Source organism: Bombus terrestris, chromosome 5, assembly GCF_910591885.1.
Source record: "Bombus terrestris chromosome 5, iyBomTerr1.2, whole genome shotgun sequence".
In the NCBI taxonomy this organism is placed as follows: Eukaryota; Metazoa; Arthropoda; class Insecta; order Hymenoptera; family Apidae; genus Bombus; species Bombus terrestris.
The window spans coordinates 8,953,262-8,978,300 of record NC_063273.1 but is presented as its reverse complement, the minus strand read 5'-3'; the positions used below and the strand labels follow the sequence as shown (position 1 = coordinate 8,978,300).

The window sequence follows — 25,039 nt, the reverse complement described above, 5'->3', positions numbered from 1 at the left end:
GAGACGTGGTACAATTACTGCTTGGTGTGATTTGCTCATGGGTCGTGCGTTTTCTTTTAATCTACCTTAATCGAAAATACGGAAAAAGAGAGAAAAAGTATATATTAGAAACGTAGAACGTTTTTCAAATTATACGAATGATACATAAGCCGCTCAAATGCCATGATGATCAATAAAATAAGAGATCAATAATCTCATAAAATAAGAGAGAACATTGCAACTTTGATCTCTAGAGGTTACACACGTTGTTTTTTAAAATTCACCTTAAATATCTTAGACTTATTTATCTGCCATCTTTCTCGTTTGTTTCCTCTTTTTTTAATTGAACAATAATCACATGTACGATATATGTAAGCAAAGTAATCGAAAATTTCGCAATTGACCAGCTTGGCCTATAAGCGGCTTATAGTATAACGCTTAAGTATAACGAAATGATAACAAAACAAAAGAAAAGAATTAATGAAATATACGATGCGTAATGAAATTTTCTCGTCATCGTATGACAATATCTTCAAGTACTCTGAAAGGGGATAAGAATAAACGAAGTTAGAAGATATATAATCGCAATTATAAAATACATCGTAATTTACGATAGTATTAATTAGCCGACGATTCTTCGTTGAAAAACGATAAGAAAAAATAAACGTCCAATAACATGTCATCCACAAAACGATATTTTCTCGTTTTTAAAATTCTAACGAATTCTTATGAATTCTTGCTAAAGCTGACAATAACGTCGCCGATTCTGTTATCGCGATATAGTAACAAAACAAAACACTTATCTTGTAACTAATTTCGTTGGATTATAAGACTTTGAATATGTAGTCAGAAATTACTAAAATTTCTCACTGATTCGAAAAATATTTAGAACGTGTACATCGAGTTATCAGCGAGAATGGCAAATAAATAGCAACGCATTAAACTTTCCGTAATGTAAGCCGTATATCACAGTGCCCTGTTTAGGCGCACGTGTATTTAACGTGTAAACATATGAGCTTAATATAGTGATTAGAAAGATAAGCGATCCTCTCTAGTTTAATCTACATTTATACGAAGAATCGATCGACTACTTTTCATTTCGTCGTAGATCATGTCGAAACACGAGTAACTAATTAAAAACCGGCGTTGAAACAAATTCAATCGTGATAGACGCAAGATAAGAACAACTCTTTGTGTTTCTCTCTATGAATTTTCGTCTCTGTTTACTGCTTACATGTATAAAACAGACTACTGTTCAAGGACATAGCGTGAAGATCCGATTCTCTTTGACGATCGATAAAATTTGATTAGAACCGGACTAGAAATACGTAATTACCAATTCTTACAATTAGTTGTGAAATTATCAAAATGTTATTGATATTCCTCCGATTCCTCTTACGTTTGAGCTTTTTATCGCAATCTCTGTCTTCTTTTTTATTATAATTCTTTCTTTTTTTGTCCTTCTTTAAAGTCTTCCGAAGAGTTTCTTCACGCTACCCCATCCTGGAGAGGCAGGATCGTACCTCGGTAACGATCGTTAACAACGACGACAACAATATCTAACTAAACATCGAAGAACATCGAATTGTTGTTTTACGATTTATATATTTTTTTTCTTTTTTTTTTTTTTTTTTTGTTTCTTTTCCATTTTGTTAATGCATGTTCAATCCCTGCGGTCAGTCTGAATCTAATTGACAACGTGTATACCAAGAAAAGTCCTTTTTCGTTTCTAACAGAAATTGTTGCCCTAATCCACCATCTTACATTTGCTCGTTCATTCTTGTCGTTTGTAACGAGTGTTGTTGTTTCTCTTTTTGTTTAATTCGCTAAACGTCCACTAATTAACTACGATTATAGATACATATATTTCTGCGATTATTACGGGTACGATTTCTCGTGTGAGCTTGTTATTTATTTAGTTACTTTTAGTTGCTTGTTCTTCGCTCTGGTTGCAACAGAGTTTCTCCTTACTCTTCCTCTCTCTACTTTCGCTACGAAATGCAACTCGTACACGAACGTAGAAAGCTAGAACGCTTAATTATTCGATTCTTCCTCTATGGTTAATACAGCGAGCTATTCAGCTTTCGTATTCTACGTGTCCATGAGTGAGATAATATTGGTTTGGCAACTAAGTGATTGCGGATTTCTGTCATTAGGTGGTATTGATAAAATCCGCAATCACTTAGTTACGAACCCAATATATCGTGATTTTCCTTTCGAATTGTCAATTAACAATCGATTCTTTGGCGGGAGATCTATTCGTATCTCTTCACTGTCAGAATTCATCGTTGTACATTATCGCCAAATAAATCGCTACATATAAAATTTCTGTTCAATGTTGTTCTTTGATTAGTAATCGATAATAATTTCATATTGATACGATAGAATGTAATCTTTCATCTTTGTCATTATCTCTTTCTTTCAATTTTTACTTTAGCGCGTCAAGAAATTTTTACGTAAGCATTGAATTTTAAAATTCCAAACTAGCGAAATAAAAGAGTTTTTATTTCTAGATATAAAATCTGACAGTGAAAGATATCGGTTTTACTGTGCTCAAGCTATTATTCATCTCAGTTAATAACCAGATCCTTGTATTTATCGTAAGAGATGTATCGATTCACTTCCTTTTCGAGGTAACGATTGAGTTGGCGCGCAAATACATGGCAACCGGTCGTACAAGAAAAAGAATATCATCATCCGAAGATTAGAATCTCTCGACCTTACATAGGGAACGCTTAATTTACGGTTTCTTCGGTGAAGGCAGTAGTGTATATGTATTTCGGATCAGGGGACCACACCTACAATGTGCAAAGAATGTTTCTGAAGATTGATAAAGTTCGTATCGACGGAAGAACAAGAATTCTTCCGGGCAGTTCACATTTCGTTTTCTACGATAAACCTTCTCCCGAAAGGTATCGAGAAATTCTGATAGCATTTGAAGAAATCGCCAATTTCTGACCAATTCTAGAGAACCAAGAGACGAAGTTACAAATAAATTAATTTCAACAGATGACCCTCCGATGATTTTAAAGAGTATTTGTCTGAAAAAATACTACCAAGGAAACTTAGAAGTGGTTCTTAGGTTATGTTTCACGCGCCTCAACAATTTTGCGTAAGACGAAATTATAGTAAATAAAGAGAAATTATAAAACTAAAAATATAAATGATTTTCTTCTGTAGGGTTCTCGCAAGAATTCATTCCAGTCGCCAATGACAAAAGAAAAAGAAGGAACAAAATGAACGAAAACAAAAGAGAAAAACGTATATTTTCTCAGACACACATCATCTTCTTTTATTTCACGTTACAATATTACATTTATACCATGGATCTTCGGCATCTAGAGGCGAGGGTCTTGAGTCCTTCTCAAACAGAAAAGAAAGAGACAAATTTGCCACGATCGAGCACACTTCGCTTCTCTATGCCTCCCATTCTTCTTTTTCCTCCGTGTTTGCTCTCGCGTTCTATGTAAATTCGTATTGTCCTGGCTGATGTACATATATTATACATTATTATCAGAATTTCCATCTACAACGGCCTTTTTCCCCTGCCACGAAAGAAAGTGACACACTCGAACCGAACTTTGTTTTACCATCTTTTGTATCTTCGTTCCTTTATAACTCGTTAGTATCACAAGAGAGTAATGCCTATAGACGCTAGAACTTTATATGTCTTAGACAACCTATGATCGTGTACTATGTACTTGACAACTAGTCCTAACGAAGCTGATAGATAGCTACACGCAATTTGAATACACATAGTTTTTGTGCTTTCTATAGCTGCGTCCTTTTCGCCTTTTCCTTTTAGATGCGTTTCTCCCACTTTTACTACTTGAAACCGTGCTCTATAAGATTTTTTTTCCGTTTGAAGCGACGATTGTTTTCGCTCTATTTGTCTTTATTTGATAAAGTGCGTTTCATAACCAGTGCACGGAAATACGCTCGTTCAAGTTTACAATTCTCGCTTCTCCTCTATTTCCACTCGTTTTTACAATCTTCTAGCCCGTTTTCAACAATTCAATCTAACGATCCACGTCGGTAGTAAACGTAATTTGAAATAACTATACTATAAGTTGTGTTTCTACTATAACGTCTCGTCGTGCTGTTTTTTAAGCCTTCTTTCATAAATCGAACAAGATCGCTTGCTACCGATTAACTCGAATCATTTTAACGTAACGATTCTGTTATGATGTTAAATAATAAATGTTTTTAAAAATGCAGTACTCTATGGAAGATCGAAAATCGTAGAAACATCATGAGAGTCGGGAACTGTTCCTAATAAATTGAAAGGAATGGCAATTGGTACTCCCGCTATGGTACAAAATGGTGTCTCAATTTCTTCTCCTCCTTCTTTGTCTCATTATGAAACCGCTACAGAATTCTTTTCGTAATAGAACAAACTGGAATTCGCTACCAGACGTCGTCGTTTCACACATTCTTGGACCGACTCCGAAACAAATCAATTTACATAATCGATTATAAAAACCTACGTCTGATGTTCGATCGATATCTTCTAACGCAGCGTGTTTCTATTTTACTGCTAAACAGCGCTTAATATCTATTATTCTCCTCTCGTCCTTAAACAAAAAATGCACGTTTAAAAAGCGGTAGAAACGGTGGGTTCTCTCGCGACAGTCTATCGGTTCTAATTAATTCACAGTAGTAAAGAGACCTATAAGCTCGAACAGTTTTATTTTTCTGGTCGTGTGTGTTTGTGTGTGTTTTACGATTGACATCCATTCGCTGATCTTCAGAGCCGAGCGAAAAGTTAAACGCAGTATAGAAAATTTTATAGTACGATATGTTGCAAAATTCTTCCTGTCCTTCAAACGAATCATAGAAAAAGCTACTATAAATTTTCTTGATACAGTTGTTAAATCGTGTCGGTTCACTGGCAATAGCGAACAATGTATATTTTGGTTCATTCGTCGAACGAGAAAGTTACAAACGATGTTACTAGAGTGCGTAACGAAAAAGAGATCGATACCACGGCGAGACTCCTCTTTATTGTCTGAGTTTTGCGTGACGCTCTCATGAAGTAAAGCATAAGAGCGTCGTTGCAACAACAAGCTTTTTTTCCTTCGGCTCTGATCTGTAGATCTTACTTTTGTATAAAGTTTAAAGTGAGATACTATAATGTCATGTTAACTGTGTGTGCTCTATAGCAGAGGGAGAGAAAGAGAGCGAAGCGAGGCACAGGCGTGTGTGTTCGTTGTGGTCACTCGAGACACAAGAAGCGAACGCGCTGCTCTGAACTTCTAATTCGCGTATTTCTACAATTTCTGGTTCGCCTTCCATCGTGTCAACAATATAATCGGTATCGTGTTTTCTAATCTCTTTTACGATCTTTATCACTGTAACATTGTGGCAGTCGCATGTATCAGCGTAAGATCAGTACAAACTTATCTTCTCCTTCTTCGTTCTCTTCTAAAGCTACTTTTGCTCGCAGATCCTAGGATCGTTTTACATCCAGAGTATCATCGTATCGATTCGATTCAGTGGTGTATGTTGCACGATCTTCTTCGAATCGTATGTGTGTGTTTCGTGTACATATATATATATATATTTAATTAATGTGTGTCCTTCGGGATATACATGAGACAAACTACACAGAGTGTCTTCTGCAACGTGTGTGTTTCTCTTTCTTTAGCGTGGTATCATATACTGTGTTTTTTCCTTCGTTAAAATTAATTTTTTTGTTTCCTTAACAATTTCGTAATATATATATTTACATTCATCTATCTACAATAACTACACATCAACAAATACGGTTAGTTTAGCATTCTCGTAGTATCGTGTTTGTATCGTGGTATTGTATAATCATCACCGTCATGATGATGTTAATGTGATTATTATATGTATCCGTACCAATCGGTTCGTAGTTTCCTTCCATCTTTCTCGCATAATCGATTCTCTCCATCGTGGAGACGTATTTGTTTTCCCTTTCAATCTCGATTACCATTCACACTTTCATCTCATTCTCTCTCTTTTTACTCGCTATCATCGATCACCGTAAAACACATCGACGATCGCATAATCTCTCGGAATAACGCATTATCAATTTCGTAACGCATTATCAATAACGTATTATCAATTAATATTATTATACTCGCGACTAGTTCGAAGGCAACACCACGATCATAATCATCATCATCGTTATAACAAATTCATTGTCATCGTGGTTGATCCTTCGATCCTTTACTCAAACGGCATGCGATCGCGTGAAATCAAAATTATTAACGACAGCAACGACGACTCATTCAATGAAACACATGTATGCGTGCGTGTATGTATATATATAAAAAAAATAAAATAAATACGACAACTTAAAACAAAAAGAAAAACAAACGTAGGACGATTAAAACGACAAATTTATCAGTTATAGTCATTCGCAGTCCTTGATTCAACATTTCTGCCTTAATATATTAGGACTTGTTCTTCACATTTTTTCTCATATCTCTTCATCATTGTCATCATCATCATTCTTTCTTGCAGCCTCCTCTTCTTCATCGACGTTTCTACCTTCCATTCATTAAAAATTACAATTCTTTCATCTCTCTCTCTCTCTCTCTCTCTCTCTCTCTCTCTCTTTCACTCGAAAAATCTCCTATTGATTTTTAACAAAATACGTCTGGGGTCTCTCTGTTTAAAAATCTATCGACGGTAATCGAGCTAACCGATAATCCCGTTAATCGACTTTAATCTCCTCTGGAAAAATGTCTCTTGGAAATCTTGATAATTGTCCTCCGTGCGATAATTTTTCTCTGGGGACGATCAACCTCCACGCGAGACTCTCTCGGAATTCAAGTCAAATTAGGCTGCGGCGAGGGCGAAGTCGCGGACACGGAGTACGAGGCTGTGTCCTATATGAATGCCCAACATTCCAGCGTTTTCACCACGAAATCTTCTCGCGGTGCCAGCGGCTCGTTTCCATACGTGCTACAAGATTGTGACCTGCCTTGGTATAGGTCTCCGTCCAGCCACAATCCAAACTTGCCACTGCAAAACAGCGAATGATATCTGTTAATTTGATGGAACTTCAATGGAAAAGAATTAAATGATATTATAGAAACATTATGATATGAATAATATAAATAGATTGCCTATGAGCAGTGCTTCTCTGGTTCACTCAATTATATCACTCTAGTTAGAAACTCAGTTGATCAACTCCACTTTTTATCAGTTTCTAATCTCAATAGGTAAATACACGATCGATGTTCAATTTTCAAAAGAAACAAGTTACTCATTCCCGCGTTCTCATTGTTGCAAGATGTTGCAAGAAGATAGCACAAGTTATAGCAAATTCCAAGATAAATTTAAAAAGTAGGACGAACGAATACAACGGAGAGACTAAGATAACAGGACATAACAAAGCTTTACAAATTTTATCCGTTCCCCTCCCTGAAATATTCTTTGCTAATCAAAAATCCATATCGATAACTAAATATTTGCAGTAAAAGTTCCAAAAAAGTGAAACAGAAACAGCAACCAAGACAAATGACAAATAATGAAATTCAGCCTTGTATAACAAGGCATTAATCCTTCATATGCAATCTCCCAAACCACCGTTTCATAACAGATTAATCTACCCTAGCATAAGTAACATATAATCCTCTCTAATTAATCTCTTTCCAGTGATCCCTCGCTAAAACATTTGTCTAACAGAATTAACATATTCTATTTGATTCGGTATTAACGTTTCGACCAAATAAAAATTCGTTCAATAAAAAATCGAAGACACTTAGAAAATGGTACCCACTCTCCGGCACCGATGGCAAGGCTTTCGTTGTTGCCTTTGATGAAGTAGAGGTTGTCCCCGGTCCAGTGGAACGCCTGGAATCTGGGCGTGAACTTGAAGAGAAGAGATTCGCCGGTTCCATAGAAATGATCACTCACGTGCAGAGAGCACGAGGTCAACGCACCAAACACCTGTAACCACGTGGAAAGGATGATTCACAGTACGCCACGGCTGCGGCACTAATAACGTGCAATGAGTAATGAATCCTCTGCCTCGAGGTTTCTCGCAGCGGATTCTGCACGTGACACGGTCACGCTCTAGCCATCTTAACGAGAGTACGTGCAAGCAACGAAAGTTATAAGCGACTGTATATAATTTATCACTTTAGTTTCTAGACTCTGTCAACCAGTACAGTTTGGTCTTAATATAACATTAACGATATTAACAAGATAAAAGAAATATAGCGTTTGGCTTTCTTCTTTTACCTCCGAGCGTTTAGTTAAATAATCAAATCTTTAGTAGCATTTAATTGTATGTAATTTTAATGTACTACGGAATTTTCAAACAAGCAACTGAGATTTTGAAATGCAATTTGTCAATTCCACAAACGGGTAGATACTGTTTCTGCAACAAACGACAGTTTGTTATTAACTTTTTGCGTGAATTACGATATTATTAATTCCCATTTATATTCTACGTATATGTATTGGTTATATCCTACTGCGTAAAGCAATACTACACGTTGCTTGCACATAATGACCGGGCTAAACACTCAAAGAATTAACGTGGTATACTAACGCAAGATACAAAAAAAAAGAAAAAAAAAATAGGATAGAAATATGGGATAAAGAGGAACGTAATATTATGAAGAGCAAATCAACGTAGAAGCTAGGAGTGAAATTCAAAGTAAACTTCTAGAACTTACGTTGCCTTCTGTGTCTTCTATCACTAAGAGGATTGGGCTCTCTATCTTGGCCATCTTCCTGTACATACTGTTTAGACTAAATCCATGTTGACTGGTACTGAAAACGAGGGTCCAGAGGTAGCCCTCCGCCCTGGCAGGCAAATGCCGGCACAGTTGTTCTCTGTGATCGTCGCTGAGGATCTCGGTAGTGCCAACCAGGTCGGGAACGATGACATCGTTGTCTATGGAGACGGCGCTGTTCGTGTACAGAGCTCGCCTGAGCTCTTCGCTCATAGACAGTACCTAGAAGATTAAATTCAAATTTTAGTAATTCGAAAGATCAATTCGGTCCAGGAAATTTGTTTTTGGGAAGCAGGATCTGCGAGATCGATCGCTGAGTTCGCCGTTTTCGAATTTAGAATTGTGCAATTTCTTATTGGAATTTTCTAGATAAATGGGTGAACTTACTATAGGATCATCGTTAAGTGATCTTTGAAACGAACACGCTTTCTGAAAGAAATTTTCATTTCGGGCGAACGTAGAGTGTTTTATGGAACACGTTTGATGGAACGAGGGAAATTTTCATTCTTATTTTTATACAGGAAAGCTTCTAACGGCATGGCAATTAATGGTCACCGCGATGCTAACTGTCTTATATTGTGTTAATATAGATATATTATCGAAGTTTCTTTTAGGAAATTCGGAAATTTGCGTCAGGAAGCTCCTACTATTCGCTCGAAAATGTGCAACTCTGGGACGCTGGAAGTTGAGTCAATTCTGTTGCAAGACGATATTCTATATGTACATTCTTATGCTACATTTCGCAGCTGTATTTTACAAAATAAAAGCTAGATATTTGACAGTTGTGGTAAAGATGATCCAACATTTATTAAACGACGATGGAGAGAAGAATTTCTTTTTAAACGAAATTATTCGAAGAAAAAAAGAATGTGTACTAAAGTGCAGAGAATTTAATATCTCAAAGCAATTGAAACACTCGAGATTCTTAGCGGTGACTTAACTCGCTATTAAGTCAACAGTCCGCCACTATATTAGCATTCGTTTGCAAGCTCTTTATTGCACTTACGAAACAGATGAGAGATCACAAGAGCAAAGACCTTGCCGCAAGACATAAAGTAGCTCGCGATTAATTAGACTTTGACCCTGTGAGGTCGAAATCTTTCACAGTTTGTTTGTTTCTAAGAAAAACTACCTTTTTATTAATTCTGTTAATAATTATTAATATAATTATTATTGTTACTACTATTAATAGAATCATCTTTTATCGCATAGTTTTATTAAAAAAAAATATATATATATGTATATAACGTGCTAAAATTTTCCAGCAGTTTTACTGAAAACGAATACATTTATCATTTGGTAAATTAATCACTTACAAAATTCTGTATAAAGCAAAATCTAGAGCGAAAGGGTTAACGACATACTCAGCGATCCGGAAAGGATTGAAAAATGTGACATATCGAAAGAAAGAACATTGCTGTGGTGGTTACAACTAAGGGAACAGGTGTCATATCGTGTGAACATTGGTCATCTAAACCTAAATTCTAAGTCTAGTACATCTAAAAAACATATAATCACTACGCATTCACAAGTGTGACATGTTGTAATTGTTGTTTCGCAATGTTGGTAGAGTCGTCGTGTTCCTTGGCTGGGTAAAGAGTACGAAGATAGTTGTGTATAGAGTTATGAATATTTATACGTAGAGGGATTTCTGCTTATCTTTCGTAGATCTGGCGTATTAAAACGATGATCTCTAACCGTGCTCGTCTCATCGCAAAGCCTTGACCTTTCTTCACAGAATAATCAACAAAAGATTATTCAACCATCCTCTTCGCTAATATCGCCGATGGGAGTAAATGAGAATGGATTCAGGCGAAAAATTGCAGTTTTTTCTGGTTTGTTTGATTAGAGAGTGGAAGACAGCGTGAAACACTGCATGTTTATGCAGATAAACCGCTAAGAAATGTCGCGGACGAAATAATTTGTCTACGAGAAATATTTATACTTTTAGGAACGAATTGACTGAACATCGATGGAACGGTATATTATAATTTCTAGTTTGTTTTTGTTTTATACAATTTGGCAATTCCTTCACATGGAAAGATTCTGATTGTTTAACGGCAGACTTGAATTTCTTTCAGACGGATTTTATGGTAAAAAAATTACGTTCTCGCAATTGTTTAAAGCGCTCATTGTTTAAGTTTAAACTAAACATAGAAAACATTCATCGGACTTTTAAAAGGTTTCTAACAATTCCAGACAGCTTCTTTTTTTATACCTTAGAAACTGATAGCTGAAGAAGAATCATTACTATTTTAAACACAATTAAAAAAAAAAAAAAAAAGAAAAACAGTTGATAGAGGAGATAACAATCTTTTACTGATTTGTTCATGGAACAATAATACCTGGTTGCTCCTTTTAATGCTAAAAGTGCAATCGAACGTGACAAATTTGCAAAGTTGTTAATAGAAGAAAAAAGAAGACTCGATTACGATGTGTCACGTGTTATTATCGTTCTATTCGTTAATCCAGATGCGTACGCGTTGAATCACATTTGCGCACCTGCCTTGAACGATAACAATTTCGCGCAATCGTCTCGCAGGATTACACCAGCGTTGTTGCTCTGTCAGAGCTTTGCATCTCATCCATTAATATTATAGAATTTACATAACTCATTTGTGGACGAACTGGAACCTGCAGTCGATGGGTAGATTAACGGGGATTTTCCTATCGGGATACCTTATAGAATTTCTACGTGACAATATAACAAAGTAATTTTCTTGTCTGAGATTATTTTTCAGTGAACAGTTTTACGTTTTTCTTTTTCGGGAAGAATATAGAAGACTGGAGTTGTACGAAGTTTATAAGGAAGAAAAAATATCTTAAAAATATGCATAGATTAGACTAATTCAAGGATATAAGGATTTAAGAATTCAAGGATTCAAGCAGAGTTTGCGAACTCAAGAATTCGAAGATTCAATAATCCGAGGGTTCAACAAATAATTCACCTATTTAATTGTTCAAAGATTCAAGCATTCTAGCATTCAAGAATTCGAAGATTCGAAGGTTCAAGAATTCGAGGGTTCAAAGGTTCAAGGATTCAAGTATTCAAGAATTCAAAACTATAATAATTCAATTATTCAATGGTTCAAGAATTGAAAGATTCGAGAATTCAAGGGTTTAACGATAAAGCATTGAAAGGTTATTCAAGTGGAAATATTTGTAAAGTATTTCCCTATAACGACAATTATATCCTCTTGAAATTTGTACATTTTTCATCACTTAATCATTTGATTCACACGTAGAATCGAAGATTACATATTTAAATAGAGATAAAATTATATATATAGATACTCAGGTGAAAATTAACCCCTTGATAATATATCAGAGCAATTTCGATAAACGCGTACCGATTTGACACAGTAATTTTGTAAAGCGATAAGATGACAGTAAATATGCTTGTAACACGCATTGGTGAAAATAACATAACGTCTGATTAGCCAAAGGTTACTACGCAATAACATGCGATAAAAAAGACGCGTCCGTTTCTACGTCAATTTAGCATTCGTAGAATTTCATCTTGTTTATCGCAATAAGCTTAATTGTAATTAATTCTAAAACCGATTTCACAGTGTTATTTTATTATGTGATTGCGTGTGCGACGTGCAGAAAAAAGGCGTCGCAGAAAAACGTATTACTAGTGACTTGAATTTACGTGTGAGGATGTGGCGTGTATTACGTTTTAGTGAATAAAAAGCAAGAGTTCATATTACGTACGTAATTAGTACGATACTTAAGGTGGTATTACGATCTTAACAGCAAATACACGAAGTTCTTCCAATTACTCGGATTATTATTTCCATTTCGCTTCGTACTACTCTTTGATATATCATTACTAAATATTTTTAATTCTCTAACGCAATTCCATAATGATTGTTAACAACGTGTATATCAGGTGATATATTCTCGTGTAATGTAATAAACAATTGATCAATGATTCAGTTGGTATCGATTACATGAAGGAGAAAAACGATACGCAAGGTAGGATATCGAGTGGTTTAATCGCAATCCTTTCACCAGAGGAAACATAACGGGCCACTTTCCGCCAGGTACCAAACAAGACGTGGTTCACCCTGTTTTTAACGCGATACGCATCAATTGAGCCGAGGCCGTAGCAATTAACGCGCTTCTCGTCGCCTATCAAGGAGCCAACCTCGAGAAAAACGCACTTGAACCAATTTACGACGTGAGAAAACGCGACAGGGTGCATTTCCCATCGATTCGATCGACAAATTCTAAAATGTCGTCAAGGGATAATAATTTAATTAACAACGTTGGTAGCAACCGATGGTTTTGTAAATTCACTTCCAATTTCTTTCTTATACGACTTCGTAAATTAATTTATTTACTTTGGTTTTTCAGACGAACGAAAGCAATCTGTCTGCGAGGATCAGCTCTTCTTCTCTTTCCTTCGGAATAAATAGCAGATAAACCAGAACACAGAGTAAAATGAGCGAAAGAGTAAATTTATTCCTTGCTTCTTACCTTATTTACATCTATCTGTTTACTTGTAACAGAAGTAGTACAAAAGTAATATGACTCACGTGAAATTATTCTTTTAGTCTATTCTTGAAACTGTACGTAGAGATTTATTTGACAACGTGGTTTTGTAAACAGTCTACTTCCTTCTATTTATTTATTGATACAAGTATATGACTATTTTTCAGGGCAATTATTTCTTCTGTATGTTTTTCGAAACGGCAAATACAGTAAATTGAAATACAGACGTTGAAAGGAAGGTTTCTTATATCCATCTGATATCCCGAGACGAGTCAATAAAGGAAGCGAGCATGGAATGATGACACTGAAAGGTTGAGGAAGAAATTTCTAAACGTAAAGTAGGATGAACTAGCAATGCGAATATGGAATATAATCGACAGGGAAGAGAGAACGGTTTGACTTGTTCGTTTACATCAGTTTACAGAATTGATTTTCTCTGTCATAGAATAAAAAATATGATCAAGGACAACGAAGCGCTTCGAACGTATTGTGCTTGTGTGATAAACACGTCCTCTGGCGTCGCGCATACTTCTGTTTTGTTAGAAAAGCTTCCTTGACCCGTGACATCAACTTTTATCTTCGGGCGCGCGGAAAAAATTATCGACGTTTTAATTGCGAGAAGGATGAAAAAAGAAAAAAGGAAGAGAAGAAAAAATATTGAAGCTTTCGTTGGCAATAAGAAGAAAAGGGCTACGGTCCAATTAAAACACAATCTTTCCTCGTAAACAAGCAACTTCATGCTTCACCGTTCGTAGATAAAACAGCCGCATATTGAATTATCGATACAACGTACTCAATCATTTTTCTCGATAATAGTTCGTCTGTTTTTGACACTGGCCACATGTTTTCCTAACTTGTTGTTTGAACTGTTGACTCATCGATATTTTTCTTTCTTTGTTATCATGAACTTATCGATTTCGATAGCCTTGGAATTAATTAGACTTTACTTTTTAGTTGGCGTAGTGTCGTCGTTAACGATAGATAATTGACAAAACGGCACGCGAATGGGTCGAGGCCTCTCCGCAAAAACCAGTTGGTCTGGAAACGAGTTCGTGAGAATCGGAGAACAGTTATGCACGACCGATCTGAGGAAAAATCGTGAAACGTCAACACCACTCGCTATGCGTTCAAGAGACACCATTATAGTATCGCGTTTCAGGAAAAGATTCTTCTGGATTAAAAATAGACGTAATAAAAATTAATGGAAAACGCACGTTTCGATTCTATGAGTAAGAGAGGATTTTCTCAGAACGTTAAAAGTCTCTTTATTGAAACGAGACTAATATATATATAATGTGATATATATATATCACATTCTAATGCAATATATAACATAATAACATGTTATATATATATATATATATATATATATATATATATAGTATCACAAGCTATTATGATTAGTTTATTAATAATAAATGGATTAAACAGATGTTAATTAAACAGAAAACAACGGTTATTTAACACGAACCAATAGCAACAGCGTATTATAATTAAAACAACTAGATAATTAACAATTCTCGTCAATGCAAATTCACCTCTCTCTTGACAACGCTAACAACATTATCTCGACAACACAATTCGCACTCTTTGACTTCTCAACTCATACCGCTGTTAATTCGTTCATTGCCTCCTAGCAACCCCTTGTCTTTTGTCTTAGCCTCACTACGCACATGCTCACCAACCGCTTGTTTATAATTCACACCTCAGAAACCGCTTGTTTACAATCCGCATGACACCCCCCAGGCCCCTCGTCAACGATACTACATATATGTATAAGATATATAGTATTACATAAAGTGTACGTGAAATATTATAAAAGAACTGCGAGTGGTATAACTGAGTCATTCGGAATGCATAAATTGAAAAGTACAGAAAAGTGGACTAAATTGCGGATTCCTATGCGTTTGCAGAAAAATTCAAAAGCGCAAAATTGCACAAAATGTACGTAATACGAGAAAGTATATAAAACATTCAAAATACATTTCTTTTTGGAATATTCCATAGGTGAAACAATCTCTAAAATTATATTTTCGGAAACGGGAATTTACATAAAAATTCGCTGCCCAGTTATGGCACTCAGAATTTTTGTTATTGAAATTTACGACATCTTTCTCGGAATGAATCAAGTCACTTGTTTCTTAAATGAATATTAATCGTTTATCGCGTGAATCATATGTAATGAAATTATATTATTATATATTTAAAAAAAAAGAAAAACCAGAAGGAACAAAAGGTGGAATCGATTGGTTTCGCTCGCGAAAGACCCGATTAGAGACTACGAGCTGTAAATATACAGCGATGTTCAAATGCAGAGTTCGACTAATAATTATTATTCTTCGTTGCTCGATCTCGTGTTATCTCAATTTGAAATGCAGATCCTCTTAGCATATATCGAGATATGATCGCTGGAGTGGACTAATCGATGGCATAACAAGATTTTTTACGTTGTGGGAGACGGGCACCGCTATATTCATCTCGCTATGCGTCACCTCGACACACGATAACCGAGGTCATGGCAGCAATCGAGATGCAAGCCGAAAAAATATTTAAGATGACGCGTGTTCACGCGTACGTAAGGTCGATCGGAGTTGACGTTATGTCTACGAGATATATATATATTTATTTTGTATATATAATATATTATATCTATTTTAGAGATCGAGCAACGTTTCAGTTAATCTGCGAAATCACGCGACTTCGTCTAATAAAATAAAAAATTCTTCGATATTTGTGCGTGTGCATCGCACGTTACGTAATGTTGCGAGGCCGACTTCCACTTTGGATCGACTCGACGAGTTCGAGAGAGGATAGAAGTGGTTTATAATGTAAATTTCGGTGCAACAAGTAGATTGTCGAGTTTTTACGATTCGCGGGAAGAAGCAAGTGAGCATTTCGATAGTCGTTTCTTAGGAATTCGTAAACAGTTTCTTTCCCTTTGTATGTTTATAGCGTACACGTGCGCAAATAACAGGCAATACATTTTAGAAATTTGACATTATCTGATTACGCTATTTCATATGAAAATGGCCGAACTGCGCGCCAACGTTATGAGTTAGTTAAGTGTTGTGCAAGTTACGGTTACTTAGCAAAAACAACGTTCAAAGGCCAGAAAATTTGGAAGAAGTTTTCTTCTTTCTATGACAAGTGTTCGAATACTTTTGAGAACTAATGTTATTCTCCTACATCTTCGCTTTCACGCCACAGACCTATATATTCTCCGGCATTTAAAAACCCATAAAAGACATTGTATTGTATTTTTAACCCCAGAGTGGCGCGCCACGAGAGTGACTTGGTGGTTTCTGGCGCAGAAGGACGCCACGATCTCGATTTAGGATCTCTCCCCTCGTGAATTTTTCCAGATGTACACGCGACCTCGGGATTTCACACGACGAACGATGCACGAGACATCGATCGTACGCCTTTTTCTCGTTTTGCTTCTTCATCGGGCGTATAATGGGCGCCGTTTCGCCCACGTACTTTCAACGAGGACAAGTCGGTTTCTCTCGATGAATTTCCCATCTTCGTTTTATGTAAGTCGTCGGTCTATCGACCATCGTCGCTGACGCGTGACTTTTCTACTCGTGTACAAATCTTGCGTTAAAACTTCAGACCAGTACAACGTGTATCACGGTGTAACATTGCGCTAGCACGCGATAATTTATGCGCGAGTAGACACGTTTCGCGTAGTCCTTCATTATATTATATATTAATTTTTGCAAATTTTTTCTCATTAATAACTTACGAAACAAAAGTTTTCGAGACGCCATTCTGGAAGGATCAATCAATATATTCTCTTATTTTTCGACGATGTTATCGATTGGCAAAGTCTTGGGCCAGTTTTTGCGACATTCTACCCGAACAAGGAATTTTGTACAATTTTTTAGGCATAGTGCAGAATTTATTATCTCACCGATAGCATCCTCGAGGAATGTTGGAACACGTACTTTAGAATCGGACAGGGATTGACGATCATGATGTTATCAACGCTCAACTTCCAACCACAATCGAATTATTTCTTCTCCGAATTAGTCTGATTTTCTATTATCATAATTTTGAGCTATGTGTTCGCTTCAACAATCGCAACGATACGGAGGTTCTTTAAAAATATGCTTCCTTCGATGAATTCACTGATCAATCATCAATCAGCCAACTAAGTAATCACGAACGTCTGAGTAAATGAACTCGTGACGCGACAAAATCCTTCTCCTTTTTGCCTCACAGCACTTTAACGTTTAAACCGATCACCTTGTAAGATCCCCTAAGACGAAAAATTCAAATAATCATCGATCGAGGAATCATCTTCCAGCATCGTTTACCAATCAATTCTCGACAATTTATAAATTCACACACACACACACACCGTTCGCGTTAAACGATTTAAATTGACAAGATTTATAAAACTTTGCGAACGTTTCCTCCGCGGCTATTCTCAAATCTGGAAAATCTGCAAACTTCGCGATTTTAAGTTTCCGAAGTTCCGACGATTTTCATATTTTCTACTTGTTTGGTACTGTCGTTGGAAGAAAATTGCTTGCAAGGTCTGCACGACGTCGAAAAGATGGAGAATCCGACCGATCCGATGATTCGTTCGATACTGAGCCTGAAAATGGACATTCGAATCAGTCTCTCTCTTTCTTTTTCTCTCTTCAAATGACCATCGAGCTTGGTAAAAAATCTTTCGACGACCGGCTTACTTCGTCTTTCCTCTCCTTTAATGTCAAGTACAAGCGCGAATCCTGCCGGGTGTATCTCTCGAGGGACTCGCGGCGTCCTCGACGGTATTATTCCTGATCGTCCTTCGCTGCAACGCTGACAATGATGAGGTTTTGCTCATAAATCGACCGATTTTTCCGCCTGTCGTTTTCGAAGGTTCCGTTATCATCTTTTCTCTTTTTCTTTTTTTTCTTCGCCTTTCCTTCTTCTTTTTCATCCATCCCATTGTGATAAGTCTCGGTTTTTTGTTTTTAACGCGAAGAAACTGTCAAAACTGTCATTCTCCGCCAGAATAATTATTCATCTTACAGTACCAATTTTTATCACTATAATTCCACCAGTAAAAAATTAATCTTCCTTTGCACCGACTCGAAAAGAAAGAACGGTTTACAAAAGATCGTTTAACTGTTCTCATTTAGGGCAAATTACGCTCTATACGCGAAGTGTCGACTCGAAAGAATCGAGAGAAAGAGAGAGAAAGAGAGAGAGCACAATTAGTTACGCTAGCTCGAATTCCAACGAAGATAATTAAACCACGAATTTGCCTTTAATTTTACGATATACTTTGGCTAGAACGCGTCGAGAATACACGTAATCGTCATTCGTTTTGATACAAGAAAACAAAACGAAAATTCGTGAAGCAAGGAATATGGATTGAGCTGAAAATCAGAATGTAAATGTAAATTATAGCGATCTAAGATGTAAATGAAAACGAAGGCTCATCATACAGCGTGGTTTAACGAACGATTATAAATACCAGGAGATCTATACACGCGTTAGATTTCTTGCTCGATCGAGTGTTTTTATAGATTTCTTCGCGCGTTCTAACGGCTACTATCATCTGAATTAATGACATAATTGCGACTGCTATTATAATAGTTCTTCCTTCGTTACCAACAAATACAAACGGTTAATTGAAATCTGAATACCACGAGATTGTACCAGTCGATAGACGTCTCCGATGAGTGTAAAAAAGAAACTAGAGAAAAGCAGAGAGAAAGAGATAGAGAGAGAATTTTGACGCATGTACTCGCCGAGTACAAAATTACTGCACTCTTTGATCAAAGCGTTTTATCCATCATTTTTGAGGCAGTAAGTTTTAGTTTAGTTCTCTATTGAATCATTTTCTACAATCTAATTTGTATAACGAGTGTCGCGTCGTATACATTCTCGGAACTTTTCATGGAAATATCGAGGAGAATATGTTGGGCAATTAAACATTATCACGATCGTTTTAGAGAAATCTGGATGTAATAGAACCAACTGCGAGGAATTGTAATAATCACAGAAGAGTCGCAGTAACTAAATTTACAACAACAGGCGCGTTGTAATCAAAGTTGACCAATTAGGTCGACTTCCTCTTCTAAACGAGATGAACGCATTCGTCGAGTTTTACGTGCACGAAATTATGTAATTTAACGATAAAGTACAATCTTGTTTGCGCGTGTACGTGGTCGAAATACGTACGAAATAAGTACGATCTTCCTACGCTACAACCAGGTTAATTTCCGTCATTACGAGACTGCTTCTAGAAATGTAGAAGCATTTCCTCTTTCTAAGCAGATTTGAACATGTACGTTAGGTTCATAAACGAATCTTTTTATCTTCGCGACAAAGACTAAAAAATCAACAGATATTTTATTCTTTGACACGTTGAGTGCCACATGGCTCTCGTACGCTCCGCGTCTTGCTCAAGTCGTTGATATTTCCAGTGCATAGGGAACAAGTGTTGAGCAAGCTGAATATTAATTCGCAAATAACTGTAGCAGTCCAAGATTAAAATAGTTTCCACAAAACGCACTGCATCATGATGCACGCCTCTTTCTTAATTTACGACCTCCGTGCCATACGTACAAGGAACGTAACACAAGTTTCTATTTCATTTGAAAAACGATGATGCAATTTCGCTCGTATCCTTGCGCTCGAGAGATTGCAGAATTTACGACTACTTTGCTTTATTGCGAAAACATAATATATTCGTTAGGTCAACAAACCTTGTCTACTTCGATCATTTTCTTCTTGTTGCTCGTTCTATTTAAATTTCCAAAACCTCCGTTCATTTCCTAGCACTTAGGAAACCATTAGAAAAAATGTCAGAAAACACGTTAGACAATGTTGACGAGAAACGTATTAATACGTCTTGTGCTAATCGAGCGTTGTTCCTAGTTAGTTTCTGTCGTAAAGTTCGACGATTAATGTAAGTCGAGCTGTTATTTCAATCAGAAATAGCCCGACGAATTATTCGACGTTTCGTCAAGCAACGCCTATAATTTCCAAGATATATGGACGAGCAGAAAACAACAAAAATACATAGATAAGGAAAAGCTGCGTAGTACGTCGACACGCGAAGCCAAGGTAAACTTCTTCGCCGTGTTCCGCTACGATTATTATAGAAATAGTTGGGTGTTTAGCGTAGAAATTATGAGAATAATAAACGAACTGGAAGAAATGAGAAGTCGATTATGTGCGTTGATTTGGTTGGTTTCGGTGCGAAGATCTCCATTTTCACCGTTTTCTCAATGAAACATATCCTTCTGAATACACAAAACTTAGATGTAGTTCGAAGCGTAGTCTTTTCACGAAGAGTGTTTTTTGAGAAAAGTTCGTTAGAATCGATCGATTCTTTTAACGTCTCCTTTTATCTTTGATACACTGCAACTTCTTCAAAAATCAACTAATAAGATCTCTTGCTATCCTTAAAATACTACAACTTCTTCAAAAATCAGCTTCAAAAATAGGATTTCTTTCTTCGTCTTTAAAACGCTGTAACTTTTGTTGAAATCGATCGATTACGACAAATTTCTGCCAAAAGAATTTCTTTTCCGTAAATAAGAAGATTTCGGAAAATGTTCATCGTAATAAGACAATTTTTATAGAAGCAAAGAAACTGCAATTTCTTTCCAACAACCGACGAACAATAAGCATCCTTGCAATTTTCCTTTTTCTCTCTGCGAAGACACCTCGAGGAACGAGATGAATTTTCTTCTTCTAGCCGCTCTTTCGTTTTATTTTAACCACGCACACACGCGTAAGCGAGCGTTCGCGTATTGAAACGCGTGCCAGATGAACGTCGAAATGATCGTTAAAACGGAAAAACGTCGTTATCCGTCTGCTTCGACGTGTTTAATGCTTCAACATTTTGGCGTATTTAACGCGTTCGACGCCGCTATTGATCGGCCTGTTTTTTCTTTCCGAAGGTAGGTTGATCTTCACAGGAGTTCGAATTCTCATTTGAAGCTGTAGCGATATACGACAAAGAGAATTTTTAGCACTTGATTTGTAGCTATTAACGGAACGTTGTTTAAGTTGCTGGTTCACGGATTCTTGGAAGATTCGAGATTTTGAAAAGCGTGGGTTACTTGTATTTACCTGAGCCTCGATGGTACTGGTTAAATGGGATACTTGCGCTTCTGTTATTCTTTGGATACGTCTGATACGTCAGAGACGTTGCACGAAGCTGTCTGACGTGAGAATTAACGAGCACTGAGGAAAACTTGGAAGAACCTTGGTTAATGAGCTACGTATTAGATGGGCGAGAGAGATCTTCTACGGAAATTAATTTAAACGACGTTCGACAGAAATATTTTCATTTATGAATACACGATGAAACGTATCATAATAAGAGTTCAGTAAGCTCAAAAATATATATATAAAATTTGCTGAAAAATGTATAATTTATAGAAAGAAACCTTCTGATTGAATTTGAAGGAAAATTGTGTTCTCATTCTAGGATTTATTTTTCAAATTATTTTTAATTCTCAAATTGTTCTTCAAAAATGTACATATTCATTGTAAAAATAGAAAAAATATATAGTTGATTAATGTTTGCCTACCGACTACAAAATGAGATTGCTTTATAAGAAGGAAAAGATAGAGGGAGATAAATGTGCTAAAGTAATTAGCGAGGGAAAGTGAGAAAACTGTGAGAGAAAACAACAACCCTCAAAAACAACCCTCTGCCAGCCTAGACAATTTATTCTCTTATAGGATCAGCCTTCAATTGGACACCCCAAAATGGGCGAGGTCCAGCTATTCCTTTTCTTTCAACTCCCGAACGAGCTCCACCCTTCGTTCTGGGCTACCCTTCATGAAGCGACTAGTTAATTCATGCCACACGGTTCCTGTTTCCAGTTACTCGTTCATGAATAAGCAAAATACGAGCTGCGCATTAAATCGTGACACATAAAAATGGGATGATTTAAAGATCTAGTAGAAAATAGATTTCACTTCGACTCTTTACGAATAAGAACAAATAGCATTTCCAAATTAATCCACATATATTCTCTTATTATATATTCTCTATTGATCCAGATTATTCTCCTCATTTTGTCTGTGTAATTCCTCCTTTACGAAATCATTCGAAAAGACCTACCTCTACCATTTTTCTCGTTGGATAAGAAAAAAAGAGATTTCATCCTACGAGATTTATTGATTAACGTAATCGATTCATATCCTTAATAAAAAAAATAAAATTTAAACAGAGAAAAAGCGATATTATCTCGAGGAACATAACGACAATGAGTCGAAACACATTCGGTTTATTTTTCTCAAGAAGGAAACAGCTTTCCTCGAGTAAGTAGAACGCTCTCAGGAGCACGTTCTCTCTTTACAAAGGGGAACCCCACCCCTTGTTTACTGCAACCTTTTTACGCTTCATACCCCAACAAGTATTTTTAACGCGAAAAATGCTAAATGTCAGCCATTCTTCTGTCTGCCTCGCGATTTCCATTAGCCTGTGATTCGCCTAGCGTGTCGATTTTCCTTGTGCGTGAGAAACCACCCCTTTTCACGGTCGAGCCATCACCGCAGACCGCGCCCCTAGCGCGTGTACGAGCGTCGCGGCTGTAAAAGCCAGCGTGTATAGTTATTCGTTATTGCATAACTTTCGTCAGAGATTGGCCGGGTTCGAGCGTAGTTAGTATATCGAACGAAGCCGGATTCTGTGAAAGGTGGACCTAGGCGCGGCCAAGGACCGGTTGCACGTAAACACAACCGAGCTGCTGCTATGATATCTTTCTAACTGTGACATATGCTAATTGTGTGCACCGGTGGATAATTTTCTGCACATGTCATCGCTATATACAACATCGTTTAACAGACGTTTGGATTTTTGTTAGATTGCTCATGCGAGAAAAGAAGGAAATTCTTGAAAGAGACAGCACGATGCTTGAACTTGGGGAATGATGTTCGAATATCAACTTTAAAAACTGGGATAATCGGTGAACTTTTTTCAACTAAGATAATTGACACAATCTTTCTAGCGTTTGATGGAACGTTCTGAAATTAAGGTATGTAGAGAGACAACCTATTTTGCGAATTAAATCACAAGTTTCATCGCGGTTAAATCACATCGCTGGTGAAACATAGTTTCATCAACTTTACATTATGGAAAATTTGTGGTTCCTGGTGAGATACATAGAAAACGGGTCGAAGAAAGTTACATCGTTTTGTCGAATCGTAGGAAAGCAGTTGGATTCTCTTTCCTTTCTTTTCTGTTTCGCTCCAGTGACGAAGAAAAAGAGTTTATTTAGTTAGCATGTTGATCATATCTCGTATCGATCGTATCTAAACAATCCTAACAACGCATTTTTGAGTCACTACATTCGAATCGAATTTGAAAGCAGGGAAATATTTACAGACTTTTCCCAAAGGCATCGAAACCAGCAAATTTTGATTATTTTAGTTACTTTAGTTTAAACTTTTATTATCGACGATATATTTTGGAGTAAACTCGCTATCAGAAATGTTTAATACATAAATTCGGAATGTTTAAAACGCTCAAATTTTTAAATCGCGAATGAAAAAATATGCCGGAATATTTTTATTGATTTTCTTTGATTTTGACACGTTTAAAGAGAGAAATAATCTGTCAGATCCACAGATACAAGAGAAATAGGTGCCACCAAATTTATGGTATTGCGTACAAAAAAATCAATGTCAACCATATTAATATACAATCCATATTTTTGAATTATATTCTCGAGAGGATAACAAAAACACGCATATTTAATCTGCATAACCAAATAAAAACATGATTCGAATATATATATATATATATAAAATAATATAAAATTAGCTGAGAGTATTTTGAACTTTAATTTTATAAAAAGACAAACGTGATTTTTCACGGATCTACGTATCCGCCCGTAATATTTTCCTAAGTATTATACACAGACAAAAAGAAAAAGAAAATTATGAAGAATTATCGTAATACTATAGAAGTACATGTCTCACTTTCCCAATCGATATACCGTTCTAAATATCCGAGAATCAATTTTTTACATTCCAATATAGGTCGAACAGCTTTACACTGGGTAGAGAATCGTCGCTTGTAAACTATGAAGGAGGTCTATTTATTAGAGTAGCCGAATATAATCAACAAAGGGAACGAGCACTACGCCACTGAAGGAAAAAGTCAATCGAGAGACAGCTGTTAGGAACACATGTGGTAAATTGACTTGGTATTTGCCAGGGATTCGTGAAAACGTGAAAAGGTATTAGAGAAATCTTTGTGAAAAATTGTTGCTTATTTTTGCACTTGTCAGACACAACTTTTACGTCAATAGCGCGCCGAAAACGTCATCTAGAGGAATTCCGGAATCCGCGAAACGTGTGGATCGTTTGTGACAAAAAGATTGTGCTCGGAGAATGACGAGAAAATTTGTTTGTACATTAAGTTTCAGCCTTTGAAAGAGGAAGAAAAACGGAAATATTAAAATATGTAATTCGAAAATATGTAATCTTATTTATTTTTTCGTTATTTTCTCGAAATATTTCGTTTCAATTATATTTCGGCCCAGCAGTGATGTTTCAAAAAGAATATACAGAAATTTAGGTTTACGTTTAAGTCATCGAGAGAAGATTATATTATTAGAATAACGAGTTTAAACGAGTTCTGAACGAGTTTGAAGAAGACAAAACGAGACGTTTGCGTGCAATTCAATGCAGAACGCTCCTATTTTTTTATACTCAATATTCGTCGTACGGGCATATCTTTGTATAAACATTTTTACTTGTTTCTGTACATAGAACCTAGAATCGAATCTTTTATCTGTCTTCTAGAAACGCTCTTTATATAATTCGACGATAATTTTAGATCATTGTAATGTTTCTACGTAGAGCTT

At 36.3% G+C, this 25,039-nt stretch overlaps 1 protein-coding gene and 3 long non-coding RNA genes across 18 annotated transcripts in view; 3 read left to right on the top strand and 1 right to left on the bottom strand.

The window, feature by feature from the left end:
* The first annotated feature begins 2,522 nt into the window (after positions 1 to 2,522).
* On the top strand, positions 2,523 to 4,937 carry LOC125385104. The gene is made up of 2 exons (XR_007224073.1): positions 2,523 to 3,091; positions 3,160 to 4,937. It is a non-coding gene; the product is annotated as an uncharacterized LOC125385104 (long non-coding RNA).
* The window catches only part of LOC100646293 (TLD domain-containing protein 2), a 294,489-nt gene continuing 272,695 nt past the window's right edge, over positions 3,246 to 25,039 (bottom strand). For all 13 annotated transcript variants that reach the window (XM_048405837.1, XM_048405838.1, XM_048405836.1 and 10 more), the window contains 3 exons: positions 8,640 to 8,921; positions 7,736 to 7,905; positions 3,246 to 6,975 (listed from right to left, as the gene is read on the bottom strand). In XM_048405837.1, the coding sequence (XP_048261794.1) occupies positions 6,840 to 6,975; positions 7,736 to 7,905; positions 8,640 to 8,921 (588 nt within the window). In that variant the 3' untranslated portion in view covers positions 3,246 to 6,839. The remainder of the gene's footprint in view (positions 6,976 to 7,735; positions 7,906 to 8,639; positions 8,922 to 25,039) is intronic.
* LOC105665721 lies at positions 9,988 to 15,513 on the top strand. 2 transcript variants are annotated; one of them, XR_001098694.3, is made up of 5 exons: positions 9,988 to 12,680; positions 12,749 to 12,972; positions 13,062 to 13,276; positions 13,367 to 13,946; positions 14,154 to 15,513. It is a non-coding gene; the product is annotated as an uncharacterized LOC105665721 (long non-coding RNA). The 2 variants fall into 2 exon arrangements; XR_001098693.3 differs by having other exon boundaries at positions 9,990 to 12,680; positions 13,367 to 15,513.
* Positions 22,636 to 24,590, top strand: LOC125385112. 2 transcript variants are annotated; one of them, XR_007224081.1, is made up of 4 exons: positions 22,636 to 22,953; positions 23,033 to 23,203; positions 24,210 to 24,409; positions 24,482 to 24,590. It is a non-coding gene; the product is annotated as an uncharacterized LOC125385112 (long non-coding RNA). The 2 variants fall into 2 exon arrangements; XR_007224080.1 differs by having other exon boundaries at positions 24,210 to 24,485.